Source organism: Ricinus communis, chromosome 8 (genome assembly GCF_019578655.1).
Source record: "Ricinus communis isolate WT05 ecotype wild-type chromosome 8, ASM1957865v1, whole genome shotgun sequence".
Lineage (NCBI taxonomy): Eukaryota > Viridiplantae > Streptophyta > Magnoliopsida > Malpighiales > Euphorbiaceae > Ricinus > Ricinus communis.
In genome coordinates this window covers 15312192-15327794 of record NC_063263.1, presented here as the reverse complement: position 1 = coordinate 15327794, position 15603 = coordinate 15312192, and the positions used below count along the sequence as shown (strand labels likewise).

Below are 15603 nucleotides of genomic sequence, written 5' to 3'. Positions count from 1 at the left end.
CTCAGTTTACAAATGTCTAAATATTGTCAAGACTTACAACTTGCCCACATAACATTTTAGCCACTACTGGAATTTAGTTAACAAGTTCTATTTTCTAAAACTTATATAATCCTTATACCCAACTCTAAGGACTGATCAAGAGGGTGTTTCTTGTATGCTTCTTTCTTCTTGTCTTGATTAATTGTCATTCATTTTCTTGATCCTATTCCTTGCTTCTATCATTCCCTGTCCAAAATGGACAGTAAGAATTTTCCTGATCAATATCTTTATACAGGTTTCAAATCTGACAATTTGACATTGATCTGCTTAAATATACCTCCCAATGTCAATTCTCGTGGGATGGTGAATCCGCCAAAACCACCTGGAGATTTCTTAACATACACATTGCCTCTTCTGGAGCTGCAGATGGGTCTCATTTTCATTTTCACCAACGCAATTCATTTCATGCTTAAGCCTTTTGGAGCCTCCTTATTCATCTCGTGCCTTCTTGTATGTATTCTTGCTATATTAATTCTTTCATTCTTTTTTCTTTTTTTTGGGTTAATTATGTTTGATTGTGGTTCAAATTTGAACTTCTCTTGCTTTCTCGCATGGATATAAAAGGAATGATTTTTGTGATACAGGCAGGCGTATGTCTTGGTCCAACATTTCTTGGAAGATATGAGTTTATGAAGAATTCGGTTTTTCCTCATGAAGCCCAAGATATAATCACGACATTAGCTTTACTTGGTTATAACATGTTCTTGTTTCTTGGTGCGGTGAAGATGGATGTCGGGATGGTACTCAGGGCAGGACATAAGGTATTGTCTATCGGTGTTTTATCAGTGACAGCACCTTTAATATTTGGGCTAACGTTTCAGAATTCCCATGGAGGAGAGTTTAAAACGGAAGATGAATTTCTCGGAAGTTGGAGTGTCATTTTAATCCATGCTATGACAAGCTTTCCAGTCACTGCTTACCTGATTGGTCATCAGCTCAAAATATCAAACTCAGAACTTGGCAGGTTATCACTGTCATCAGCATTAGTTGGTGATTTGTTAGGCATATCTACGACAATAACATTATCCTTGGTAAAGACAGGTACATGGGTAGGAGTTGTTCAGAACTTTAGACCTATCCTCGGCTTTGTTCTTGTCGCAGTATTCGTACTCCGTCCTGCAATGAATTGGATAATTAGAAAAACTCCAGAAAGGAAGCCTGTCAATGAGACTTACATTTACATAATCATGGCACTGGCCATTGGCTCTGAAGCATATTTCAACTACTTTCATCAGGTTCAGTACCTGGGTCCATTTATAATTGGTTTAGCTACACCAGCTGGAGCTCCATTAGGATCTGCTCTCGTAGAAAAATTCGAGCCCTTTACCCTGGATGTTCTTTTCCAAATCCTAACCGCGACATCAATGATGAGGGCCGATCTATGGCTCGTCGTATCTGAATATACCAAGTTAAGGAAATACGTAACCGTAATTTGTGTGACTTGTTCACTCAAATTGATAGCAACTTTGCTACCTGCATTGTTAGCGAGGATGCCACTGATCGATGCTATGGCGCTTTCCGTCGTTCTGAATTACAAAGGCATCGTAGAGCTAAGCTTGAGTGTCGTTTACAGGGATTTGCAGGTAACTATTCTTTCTTTTGTTTCCCCTCTCTTTTCCTGCAATATCAATTGCACCTGCTGTTGACAATTTCCTCTATATTTATGGCAGATGATAAGCGAAGAAGTGTTTTCCCTCGTAGCTTTATCCATTTTTTTAAATGCAACCATTCTTCCGCTCCTTGTGTATAGCTTCTATGACCCCTCAAGAAAATATGCAGGCTATCAGGCAAGAAATATTATGAGTTTAAAACCTAATTCGGAGCTCAAAATTCTGGCTTGTGTCCACAGACCTGATGATGTAAAATCCATCATAAGACTGCTCGATGCCTCGGGCCCTTCAAAAGACCATCCAATTGGTGTTTATGTCCTTCACCTAATCAAGCTAATTGGTAGATCTACCCCATTCCTGATATCCCACTCAAAACAGAAGGTTATTTCTAACTCTAGCTCTAAAAATGTCATCCATGCCTTCACCCAGTACGAGAAAAACAATTGGGGCGCTGTTTCCATGCAATTCTTTACAGCAATGTCTATGTACGAATTAATGCACGAGGACATTTGCACTCTTGCTCTTGACAAACTCACTTCCCTTATAATAATCCCACTCCACCGAAAATGGTCAATCCATGGAAACGTCGAATCCGAGGATAGATATCTAAGAACCCTAAACTGCAAAGTCCTTGACAAAGCCCCATGCTCAGTGGGGATCTTTTTCGACCGCGGCAGGCTTGGACGACAACGCATTGCGCCATCAGAGTCACCAACCCTTTCATTGTGCATGCTCTTCTTCGGAGGGAAAGATGATCGCGAGGCCCTGACTCTAGCGAAACGCATGGCTAGGGACTCAAATGCAAGCCTGACAGTTGTCCATTTCACCGCCAGAGACATGTTCATTGCATCTGAAGATAGAATGGTAGATGCCGTGCTGTTAGAAGATATCAAGCAAAGGGCTGATGATGATAGCAATGGAGGCATAGCGTACATAGAACATGCGGTGAGAGACGGACCTGAGACCGTACTGATAATTCGGGCAATGGCAAATGATTATGATGTTTTCCTGCTAGGAAGACGATATGACATCGCTTCCCCTCAAACGGCAGGTCTATCACTATGGAGTGAACTTCCGGAGTTGGGTATTATTGGAGACTTTTTTGCTTCCAAGGATTTGGATATAAAAGCTTCTGTTTTAGTGGTGCAACAACAAAAGCAAATTAAGAGGCTAGAATAGATGATAGTGTTTCATCATTTTTTTTTTTTTTGTCTTTTTTAACACTATTCTTTTATACAATATTTTTATCATTTATCTACAAGCAAAAATGAAAAATTAGCATTTGAAGTTTAGTCATCTGTATAATAAAACTCAATTAAATCCCAAAATGTACTACAACAATTTTATGTTTCAAAAATATTCTGCAGCCCTCTTTATACTGATATAGAAGAGGGAGATCCTAAAAAGAAATTTAATAAATTTTGATTTAAAGAAAAGATAAATATTGACATAATTTTTTTAGTGATAATCAACCAAAAAATAAGAATAAAAGAGGATAAATAGTTTTAAAATTATTTGGTAATTATTGATGGAGTCTTTATTCGGATAGTTGTCGCTACATTAGTGATGAGGGCGGATCTTACCCTCATAATAATTAAATTTGGAACATTAAAATTTTATAGGACAATTATATTCTTGATTTTTGGAGCCAAATTGGTAGCTTTTTCGTTACCTTCATTGTATTGGCTGATACCATTAGTTGACTCTTTAATCTTTGCCCTCATTGTGATTCTCTATTTACATGGAAATTTCTTAATTTTGTGGATTTATTTCATAACGAGGTCGGTAACATGTTAATTGGTTTCCTCGTGAAAATTTGCAGATAATAAGTGAAGAGCTTTTCTCCTTGTTGATTTTGAACATGTTAATCCTTGTTGCAATGACTGTGAAATGGCTCTATGATCCTTCAGGAAAATATGCAGGCAATCAGGCAAGGAACATTATGCGTTTAAAGCCTAAATCTGCGCTCCGAATTCTTGCCTTTGTTCACAAGCCTGACAACGTAACTTCTATCATTAGATTTGTTGATGCGTCTCACCCTAACGAAGAAGATTCATTTGTCTTTATGTCCTTAACCTCATCCAACTAATCGGTCAGTCAGAACACATGAGAGATAAACTGTGGGTTTGAGACTCCGCTCCATTGCTATGTACAGTAAACGGCTCTAATTCTAAAAGGACAGTTCATGACTTAAAGTAGTGGGGATCAAGGTTTTCTATATGACGATGGGAGAAGCATAGCCACTCGATGCAACCGAAAAAAGAAAAAAAAAATTCCCCAAGAAGACTAAAGATCACTTCTATCTTCACTAGCAGTGTAGGGTTAGCTGTTGCAACGATATCGTTCATACTAGGGAAACTGGCTATCCAAATAAACCAATTTAACTTCATTTCTCTTGGAGATCGTGTAAAGGCATAATCAGAACTTCAGAAATTTATGTTATCCAGGCCTCACCAGCGATTTGTTAAGAAATGCCAAACCTTCAGGAAGTGGCCTGTATATTACCATTCTAGGCTTAGATTGCCAATCTAGGTAACATAACTTAAATTAAACCCGTCTCATGCACTAATTAATGACAAAAACTTAAATGTTGTTTAGCATATTGAGTCACTGCTAACACAAAAATCAAAATAGTGCAACCCAATCGAACAACTACCTTATCATATCTTTATGTCATCCATACAAGCACAGGGCAATCTAACGTCACAAACAACCACAGCAATTATTCATTGCCCAAGATTGGTTTAATAGAGCTTCAGAAGATGGAGACTTACTTCATTAGGCTTCCTAAAAGAAGAAGTTTCCATCTCAAACTGCTCATGTATTCGTTTTTGCTCCTGTGGTTGCTATCAATTCTATTTTCATCAAGAAAGTTGCCTCACCATTCATTCCTGAGCATCCTGGAGTAATTAAAATTGATCAGTAGACTGTCCCACAAACATATGCTGCCAACACTTGGCATACGGCATCAAATCTCGTGATGTACGTTCATCACCTGAAACAAATGATTGGACAATTGTTAATTGAACTGCTATTAAAAAGCCTAATTGGAATTGTTTTTACTCCTGGACTACCAAAGTGGTAACTAGCATCTCAAAAGTTTTACTACAGAGAATTTCTGAACCACTCTGTTAAGTCATTCACAAGACAGACATCATTCTAAGAAAATATATTCATCTAGTTGTTCATCAGCATGAAACATCAGAGTCCAAGCACAGATAGAGAGGCATAGCATTGCAACAGGAATATCCACTCGAAAGTGCCAGCCACCTAGATGTCATAATTATACATAATTAAGAAGTAACCCCATAAATAAGAAAAATTAAAAACAATGGTTAATTGAGAATGAACCATTAGAGAAGATACTTGACAATTGCAGAGCACTCTCAACTTCTGCGCTTTCAGCCTGCAGCTTATGAATCACTAAATATAGCACAATCCATTCAATTCTTGAGCTGCAAAACACACATTCAATGATAAGTATTCAGTTTAACTTGCTTTAGACAGAGCCTGACCTCCAGAAAGAAATGAGCTATTGGGACGGAATAATCTAAAGAAAACTTTTATTTGTCATTATCTCTAGAGAGAGCGAGATAACTTTCCAGGACTTAAAAAAATATTCACCAGAACTTTTTGCTCAAGTTGACATTTAGGAAAATCCTGCTGACTAGGAGACAAGCAGAAGAAAGAAATTCAAGCAGAAGAAAAAGAAAAACACCAAAATCCAAACAGAAGGAACATGCAAATCACAAACTTAATCCTGAAATTTTTTACTATAGAGTTGCTTAATTTTCCAAGCCTCCTCACCTTGGTCGAGTCAAGGCCAGCCACAGAAAATTTACTTCCATGAAATCAACAAAGGCATGGACAACTGAGATGATTATGTATGGATTTCCTCCTTCAGACTGCTTCCCTTGGAAATGACTTGCAGTGTTGTGCCTTTCACAATCCAAGCTGTCATTTCTGGTTGGTGTTCAAAAGCATTAAGAGGAAGAGGACTCCTGTTCTCTAATTGCACACCATACACGAAAGGGAGTCTAAGTGCAAGAAAACTTTCAGGTGGTAGGATCACACGGCATCCAAGGCTGAACTGCAACTTTTGTTCACGGTCTGCAACTGACAGCGGCAAGCATGATGCCTTTAGAGCAAAAATTGCTAAAACGTTAGGAAATTTGGTATGCGACAAGAATAGCCAACGTCATCACATTAAGAGACAAAGAGAGTGTGAATCAGTACCAAAAGTACCAATTTGAAAAGTAGTTGTCAGAGAAGATGATAAGTACAAGGATGAAAGAATGTAAACTAACATACTATTTAAAACCTTCAACCGTGAATCTAGTTAATTAAATCCAAATTCTGGAGTATATCAAGCACTCTTTTTGAAACAGATAAACATAAAGCTCATATTCACTCTTGAGAGGAAGACATACCTCAAATTGTACAACTGGGCATGTTGCTAATACAATTGGAGACGGGGGCGTGACCTGCAATTAGATCCACATAGGAGGCATTTTAAAGCTTCGTCACAAGAAAACAAAATCAGTAAGATGACACAATTCAGTTATAATCACTCAAATCACTAAATGAGTAACATTCAGTTTCAATTTAATTTAGCAAATTTCAATTGAAGTAAAATAAGACAATGCACACCATATCAAATTGAAGATACAATGTTAACTCTTCATCATTCCTACTTTAATTTCAGACCTAACAGGATTTCAGATGTGTCAATATCTACACATCATCATTGGAGGCAGTTTTAACACTTAAGCCCCAAGTTAAGATGCATTCACCAAGCAGGCACCCAGGCTTGGGATTTACATGCAAAAGAGTCTGCCTCTGTGTGTGAACCACTAGTAAACAACAACATTTCTTCGAACTATTATAGCAGCTGAGCAGTTTTGAGAAATTGTATAAAATATTTGTGGAGAGAGAGAAAGAGGGAAGACAGGTTCAGAAGACTAGATATTATCATTATCTTTTCTGATTCAAGTGCTTCTTAATTGCTAAAGTCATTGCGATATTTTAAACACCTGTTACTAATTGTCAACCTCCTTGACCTACATTAAAAACTTAAGAATCTACCAATATAAATAGAAACATTTGATATGCAAATTACGCACCTCCATTTTGCTTAGGAAAGTTCCTAAGCTTTACTAGGCTCCAACAGCCCTTAGCACTGAAGTCCAACTATCACTTTGATTACACAGTCTATAACTGATTTTATACCCATGGTATGCCATTATGAACTAAGCTATACTGACAAACTCCAGAAGTATTTTCAGTAGAGAATATCATAGAAAACATGAAGTAACATTTCCCTATCAAGGTTAAACAAGCATCAAAAAGGACCTTTCTTCCAGGACATATTGTTATTTAATAATATCACATTGAGATTGACCGAAACAAATTTCTCTATGGAAACCCAAAATATAAAAAAGGCAGAAATTCCATAAGTACAAGAAAATTTGATGAAATAATGAAAGGGCATAAGCAGTGTTACATACCAAAAAAATCCTTAGTAACTGTGATATTGTACCAGCAAACTTAGTCTTTTGCGAATCCTTCTTATTCTTACTGCGCTTGCAGTATGGACAGTTCAGATATATTGGTAAGTTTCTGTTCAACATGGAGAAAGCACTTCCACCATCATCAAGGCTAATAGAATGAAAGTCCAGTTCAAGATTTTTCACAAAATCTAGGTGCTTTTGTTCACTAATAATTGAGTGATTATGTTCCTTTCCTGCATTGGGGAACTGTATCAATCTATCAACATGTAGAGCACCATTTGCCCCCGTCTCTTTTTGCTTATCCACATTCCTGACTTTATTTGCAGCAGTAACTGTTGCCCCCTTTGAGCTTCGATGCATTTTAGCATGAACACCATTCTTGCCCAAGTATGGAGCATCTGCAAAATTATAGTTTGAAGTTTCCACAGAAGGGACTTGAGAAACTTCAGGTAAAGAATATGGAGCTCCTATTTCATTGAGGTGGTCTGGACTTAATAAGAAACGGTGGCCACGGGGGCACTCATGCTCAAAACCAACATAAACTAGTTCATGTTTCAAAGCAGGGTTCAGTTTAACCATTTCACCGCCGTTAATGCTCATAGGAACTACATTAGTTCCTCTCTGTATACAAGGATCACCATCTATTTCACCACTGATGGATATTCTATTTAAGGTTTCTTGACCAGATATAGTATCTATGTATTTTTTGGATCCTTGATCAACTGTTGTATGAACATGTTCTGCATTCCTATCTCTTGCCCTATTTGTTTTTACACCTCTCTCTGTACCTGATGAAGGGTGTTTTCTCTGCTGGAGAGGAGGGAATCCTGAATCATTAGTTGATGATCCAGCAACAACCTCAGAAAAAGGTTTTCTCATTGTGAAGTTAGGAATACCTCTACCAAAACTATTCTTTTTGTCACCAATTTTTCCATTTTCTAACAGCTTTCCTTGATTTTCAACCCCACCCTGTATATCTTCTAAGTTCAACCTTGTGGCACCAGTTCTCTTTCCATCCACCTTAGCATCAATTTCAGCCAGTGAGTCAATACCTTGTCTAATTACAGAACCTTGTCTCATGGTTTTGGCTGGTAAACCATTTGGGCTCACTGGTTTCTCCAAAACTATTGTCCATTTCAAGAGAAACTTCTGTGAGGCAGAGAACCCACTCTGAAGTAAACCCTTAGCAGGTTCATAATATCTTGCCCCCCCAACACGGATCAAACTCCATGAAGATGACTGGACAGGTCCTACATTGCTTTGCTCAGGTAATTGAACTGCAGGAAGCAGTTTATCACAGTCCTGAAAGCAACTGGAATTAATATTAGCTGATTGAAAGTCAAAAGGATCTGATCGTAGTTGACGTGAGCGGCCACAGGCACAAGCATGAAGGAAAAAATACCCACTTGAATGCGGCTTCACTGGTCTTTCATTTAGCAACTCTTTCTCAGCATTGCCAACATCATGTCTCTGGTGCTTACACGGTTTTCCCGTCAAACTAACAGCATCACATAGCTGCCTACCAGATTTCCAAATGGACGTGCATTCATCCTCCAGCCTTTTTGTGAAAAGGGGAACTGCAGGTCCCCTAACCAATGAATGGAAAGCTTGTAAAGCTTTTTCTAAATGGGCCTCATGCTGTGATGTGGGATAACAAGCAGGTAAGTCCTTCAAATAGACATCCTTGGCAGTTGGAAGGGTCCTTTCACACCACAAAGTTGAAAATTTTGTATTCAGACCTCTGCCACTTTCTAGCAAAGAAACTGCAACATCCAAAGGATCCATGCCTCTTGGACCAAACCCTTCAACTTGGATTGGACCAGAATTTCGTTGGCGAGATTTCCTCTTACCAACTTCAGGTTCATCTATACACCCGCGTTTTGCAGAGAGAACTCCTTGTAAAATCAATTGGCTGGTCGATAACCATACTTCCATACTCGGAAGTTCAGGTGTTGTAAATGTCTTTCCAGACGCAGCTGAGGCTGCAGCAGCAGCTGCAGCAACAGCAACCATACCCACTCCAGTAGCTGGGCCAGTGTTGGCGCTAGTGACCAGTCCCCCTCTACCTCTCAGAATATCAGATTGTCTGTGAATGAACTCCTTTACAGATACAATTTCCTCCTTGTTTGCATTCTGGCTATGATTTTCAAGTAAAAGAGAATCTGAGGTTGCTTTTCCATTCAAAATATCTTCCACAAGGTCAGAAGCAAACTCCAGAGATTCACCTTTCTGATTTAGTAATCTGTCAAGCAGCACAACCGCCCTTGAAGCATCAAGTGAAAACAAAGGAGCAGAATTTGAAACACCTCCACTTCTAGAACCAGTATGACCACTTTCAGAACCGGAGAGTGTTCGGCATTTCTTAATAAGAAAACGAATCTGTGCCTCGAGAGATGACTGCAATTTCTTCCTGAAGCCACCTTCAGATTTATTAACAGGACGTGCTAGCACAACAACTGAACCAGAACCTTTTGTGGGTAAGTTTGGCCTAGCTACGCTACTCATGCTAGAAGACTGATTAAGGGAGGGGACATCTTTTGACTCCTCTACATTAGAATTAGGATTAGGCATATCAAACAGATCATCAACAAAGACAAACAGTATCACTGGCGTACAATTTCCCGGAAACAGTGATGTGTAGGAACCTAAACCTGACATGAGAGAAATAGCTGAAGCATTCCGGCTCATGATCCCGCCACCTCTACCCGGAGAGGAACTAGTAGAAGGGGATGGCTTAGAGGAAGCCGATGAAGAATGAGGCCTAGATGGCAATGGTGGGGTACTTCTGGATCTTACATATGGAGCTAAAGCATGCTTGGCCGCTTGTAACACCCTAAACTTTTTCAAACTATGAGGGTCGAAGCGCAACCCCTCTTGAATATAAATAATTACATGGCAGACCTGCATTGCTAATTGTGCTGTTTATCAGATATATCATCCATATAATCAGATCTGAAATCACATTGCAACTACCAAAACAATTTATCCAAGCATTCCAGAATTTGCAAGCTGTAGTGAGTTTACCCCATCAGATAATGATAATTACCCATCTATAGAACATATTACAAATCAGAAACATGCCCACCACATGACCATAAACTCCGCATATAATTCACTAACCTATATTAAGCAACAAAACGCATATCAACAATAATTCGTCTATTCCCATTAAAAAAATTCAACAAGCCCACATTACAATTTTACAACAGTCATTAGAAACTATGACACTATGCCACTTTACTTACCTGTACGTTGAAAAATCTAAAATTGAAAAAAAAATAATCTCAACTTTCCATTAATAAATAAATAATTAAGAAAAAAAAAACTAGAGATAAACTTACAGAGAACATAAAAAGCAACCCTTGAAGATCCTCAAACTCATTCTCTTCCAAAACAGAGTCAAGATCCTGAAGCAAGCCCGAACGTGAAGACCCATGAACAACAGGGCACCGGATCGAACAAAACTGCAAGAATAAAAACCCTTTTTCCTCATCATGATAATAACTGATTCTCCTCCACTTAAACCAATCTTTCAGTTCCTCTTTATCGATAGACAGCAATTTATCAAGATGGCCCGACCCGAACACATTGGAGTCAAGTACGCGGTTAATTAGCTGAGAAGAGTGATCAGGGTTATGCGAAATGAACCCAACTACTATCACGCCATCTCGAGAGCGAGGAAACAATTGGGTTTGCGATTGGGAAGATAATGGTTGAGTATCTGGTGAGGGTGCAGGAGTGGGAGGACGAGTCAGGACCCGCACGGAAGGTGGGTTCGGGTTGGTTGAGTCCATGAGGAGGAATGGGTTTTTAGGAATTAATGAGGAGGAGAAGAGAATTCATAGAGTTACAAGGGAGGTTTTTAGCATCAAAAGGTTTGGTGCTTTAGTTTGGTACAGGGTAGAGAAGACAATGTAGTGTTTTCTTGATGAAATAACCTGGTTTCTCCTTGTGAAATTAACTCAAATCCATAATTTTATGTTGAGAAGAAAGAGATGAGATTCATTCAGAAGATGCAAACAAAGTTGACATCTTTATTCAAGAAAATTGTATTCAAGAAAATCTTAACGAGTAAAAACCCAGAAGACAAAAACCACCTCGAGGAAAATGATGGTTACCAAAAAAAAGAGTGGTTTTCCAAAGATTCGTAATAATTGGTTTCGGAGCCAACATTATACTTTTAAATCATAATCAAGGGGAGCTGCAGTATTCACCAAGGCTACTGCAATATCTAACAGCTTATTTAGATGGATATTTTTGAAGGGCATTGAATATTTTATAAAATTTTGAACTTATATAGTCTTTGTTTCAAAAGGTAATAATTAAAAGATAAATATTTTTAAAGCTTTTCAGCAATTTTTAATTTAATCTGCCAATAATATGTAAACGTAATAATAATTTAATATATTTTATGTTATTTCCTAAAATTATTATTTTTTATTTTTTATTTTTTATTTACTTTATAAAATTGTACCTTAATTTATTGTCTTTTTTTCTTTTTACGAAATATAATGTAACACGAATATTCCAACTCTGAAGTTTTGCGAGTTGTTATGGACTCAAGCTCTCTATGGTTCTTTTTCAGCTTATAAGAGCATGCCAAGTGTATTGGAATACATTTTATCATATAATTTTTTAAAATAAAAAATTTAATATATAAAGAATTCGTTAGAGATGCTCTAACACAATTGTAACCTGCTCTTTGTAAGAAAGTAACTTTACATATTTTATCGTTCAATATTGTCTACTTAACATAAATAATGTTACCTCTCTAAAAGAACTTACACCACCGCTCTAACACCAATATTTCCGAAAGCAATATTAAGTTTGTAAGAGCACCTTCAATAGTGTTCTTTATTTTAAAGGGTATAATTTCCATTATAAAGAATATTTTAAGTAATATTTATATATAAAGAATAAAATATTTTATTTAAATCCAATAGACTCTTTATATTTTATTTTATATCTTGTTTTATTTTTAAAAATATTAATAATTTTATTTTTTATTTTTATTTTTTTAAATTTTTATCAATAGAAAAATAAAAATTACAAATATCAGTTAAGTCAAATACATAGAAACTTGTAGTACATTTATTAAATATACAGTAGAGTGAAGTTTGACTCTCTATTTTATATTTAAAAAATAAAGAGTGTGTTTAAGTGCTATTTTATGATAGGATTCTTTACAATAAAGAATTTGACATATATAAATAGTGCATTGGAGATGCTCTAAGTAGCTAATTAGGCATGGACACTATTTATGAACTAACAGGTTATTGGTTTTATGGCCATTAGAAGAGGCAGTTTTTTGCACGATTTTCAAATTAGCCAGTTCTGATTTATAGTTTTAGTACAGTCGATTCAGATATATTAAAGAAAATTAAAATTTATTAATATTATTAATATTAATTGTATATTAATATCAATTATATATTTGTTAAATATTAATTATATAGTTATAACATTAATTCTTAATATTAATTTAATTCTTTATTAATTTATAATTTTTTAATCCTTTTTTGTCGATTCTGTCTAAAGAGAACTGCCCTAGAGCCGGTTGGTTTCAAATCGATTCAAGCTCGGTTTTGGAATTGATCGATTTTAGGTTGATTTTTTATCAATTTAATTATGAAATTCGGGGCTTGAACTAAATTATGGCACCACTATATTTAGTCGAGGTAACTACCATTTTAGGACCAAGCTATCATAATGCCTATCTAAAAAGGAGTTAACAAGCTTATTGAAACTCCAACTAAAGAACTGAATTTTGGTTATGTGCTTATATGATTCAGTTGATTAGTGCAACTGATAGCTAGTAGTTGATAACTGATAACGAATAGTCGATAATTGAAAGTTGATTTATATAAGTATTTCTAAATATTTTTAATTATTGTTGTTAGTATGCAAAATGACTAATATAGATATAAATTATATTTAAATATAATATACATAAATAAAAATATAAAAAAAAGTATTATGAAGATAAATATTTACATATAATAATGGGAATTAAATATACAATTATAAAAAGATATTATAATATAAACTATGTATTTTTTGTGTTTGTTTAGCAAATTTTTTCCTTATTTATATGTATATATGTAAATTAGTTCTAGATATTAATTAAAAGTAGCATGTCAAGATATACATAGAAGTGCACTTATGAAATATTTGAACACCTGAATTTTAGTAATTCAGATTTGAGCACTTTAAATTTTAGTTTAACTTAATAAATATTCGAACTCTATTTTATAATTTAATAAACATTTTTTAGTTTTCTATTTAATCTAATAGACACTCAAATTTTATTTTTTTATAATATTTAAAAAAATATAAACAGTATACGTGGAAGTATTGAATGAAACCACATTGTCAAAAAGTATTTAAATATTATAAAAAAATAAATTTAGATATCTATTAAGTTATATCGAAAATTAAGATGTTGAAGTGACCAAATACACAAAATTCAAGTGTGCAAAATATGTTTGTAGCTCTAATAAAATTATCAATGTGTTATGAATAAATATAAAAAGTTACACATTATAAACAAAGAACACAGTTTAAAGAGAATAATTTAATAATGAATAAAAAGAATATTTTTATCTTGTGTATAAAAATAATATCACCAGTTAGCCAAAAGATTTTAAAGAAATTTAATTCAACTATTATTTTAATTTAATTAGTCACTAACAACTAATATTAAATCCTAATTTAATATATTTTATTTAGTTATTAGGTGGAAATTAGCTAACTACTAGTCTCAATAGCTGAATTAAAGACTTTACATATTATCGAAACTGCTATCCTATGCACAACCCATTTAGTTTATTCCGGTTTAAAGAAATATTTTCTTAAATTTCAAGTTAAGTGTAGTTTTAAAAAATTGATGAAAAATTAATGATATATATTTTTTTAATTTCAGACTTATTCATTATAAGTAAAAATATTAATAAAGTAAGAGAGAAATAGAGTGAGATAAAATTTATATTAATTTTAAAATATAAATTAAAAATATTATAGCCTTATTAAATTAATAATTTTTATTATTACTTAAAGTTAATAATATTTATTTTAATCATTGAAGAGGTTGTTCGTGGTGCAGCATGACAATTAGGGTGAATTGGCATACAAAGATAAAGCAAGTTATAATGGGTGGAACTAAAACCAAACAAACACAACAAAAAGAAAAGTATATATCTTTTTTATTTATTTATTTACTTAGAATTAAATGAATTTTTATTATGAAATTAAAGACAATTGTCTTATGTCATTTGAGATTTAAAAATAAAACTAAAAAAGAGTTGACCGTCCCGAGTAGCACACAGTTTTAATTAAAAGGAGAGAAAAATATTATATAATAGGATTAAATTTTAGAAAACTTTTGAGAGGTACCTTGAATATAATAAAAAACGATATTTTTATTGTATAAATATTTTTTTAAAAAAATATTATTTTTAAATATTTTTAAGTTTACGGTATGATTATTTTTTAGTTATTTTCTAATTCATTTTCAGCTGTTTTATCTAAAAATAATTAAAAATAAAAAAACTAAAATCGTATTTTTAATATAAAAAAATAAAAATAAAGAATATCATTATTTTGATAAAAAGCCAAAAAATGGCTATTTTTGTTATTTTTTCTAAATTTTATTTATATAAAATTTGTTCTCTTGTGAATGTAAAAAAATATTATTTTTTAATATTAATAATATTTGTTATTTTCATAGCCAAAAATATAAAAAGAAATAATATAGCAGATTCATTAATGTTATAAATTTTCTCTATATTAGGATTAAAGTTTAGAATTTTTTTGAGAAGTACCTTAAATACAATAAAAACTATTATTATTGTTATGTAAATATATTTTTTTAATACTATTTTTTAATTTTTTTGAATTTATAATGTGATTGTTTTTTTATTATTTTTTAATTATTTTTCGATTATTTTATTAAAAAATAACTAAAATAAAAATAAAAATGAAATAGACAGCAAAATCAAAGTTGAGAATCAAGCTAATCAATCTAGAAGCTTGAAGTGTTTTAAGTGTCTTGGACATGGTCATTATGCACGTGATTACCCTAGTAAGAGGATCATAATTGTTAGAAATAGAATTGATGAATGATAATCTTTGTTTGCTTTTTGTGAGTGTTTTTGTTTAAATTATTGCATGAATTTTGAACTTATTAAACTATTTTTAGTTTGTGGCATTCTCTAACCAAAATCTTGTGTTTGATTCTTGACTTATCAAATCATACTTGGTTTGTGACGTTTGGAGTTGAATTCAAGTGCTAGTTTCATTGTTGGAACTAGTTTTCCCTAACTTCACTTGAGGAGATCCTTGGGTTTTGGAATCATCTTAATTGGAGGGTGTTTTCTTGCATTCCATATGCATTATAACTCATTAGTTATTGGGGTGTATGGTTGCTAAAATGATGATTTCCTATC

General features: G+C 34.0%; 2 protein-coding genes across 7 annotated transcripts; one reads left to right on the top strand and one right to left on the bottom strand.

The window, feature by feature from the left end:
* On the top strand, positions 1-3322 carry LOC8275244 (cation/H(+) antiporter 10). The gene is made up of 3 exons (XM_002523679.2): positions 1-489; positions 624-1622; positions 1710-3322. The coding sequence occupies exons 1-3, from the start codon at positions 235-237 to the stop codon at positions 2826-2828; spliced, it is 2373 nt and encodes a 790-aa protein (XP_002523725.1). The 5' UTR covers positions 1-234; the 3' UTR covers positions 2829-3322.
* An 869-nt stretch (positions 3323-4191) lies between these two features.
* Positions 4192-11416, bottom strand: LOC8275246. Of its 6 annotated transcripts, none has more exons than XM_015722105.3 (6): positions 10501-11415; positions 7157-10060; positions 6080-6133; positions 5457-5787; positions 5016-5104; positions 4192-4919 (listed from the first exon to the last, which is right to left on the bottom strand). In XM_015722105.3, exons 1-4 carry the CDS (start codon positions 10951-10953, stop codon positions 5530-5532), a joined length of 3669 nt encoding a protein of 1222 aa, XP_015577591.2. In that variant the 5' UTR covers positions 10954-11415; the 3' UTR covers positions 4192-4919; positions 5016-5104; positions 5457-5529. The 6 variants fall into 6 exon arrangements, with proteins under 6 accessions (XP_015577591.2, XP_015577592.2, XP_015577590.2 ...); XM_015722106.3 differs by having other exon boundaries at positions 4192-4644; XM_015722104.3 differs by having other exon boundaries at positions 5001-5104; positions 10501-11414.
* Positions 11417-15603: the final 4187 nt, after the last annotated feature.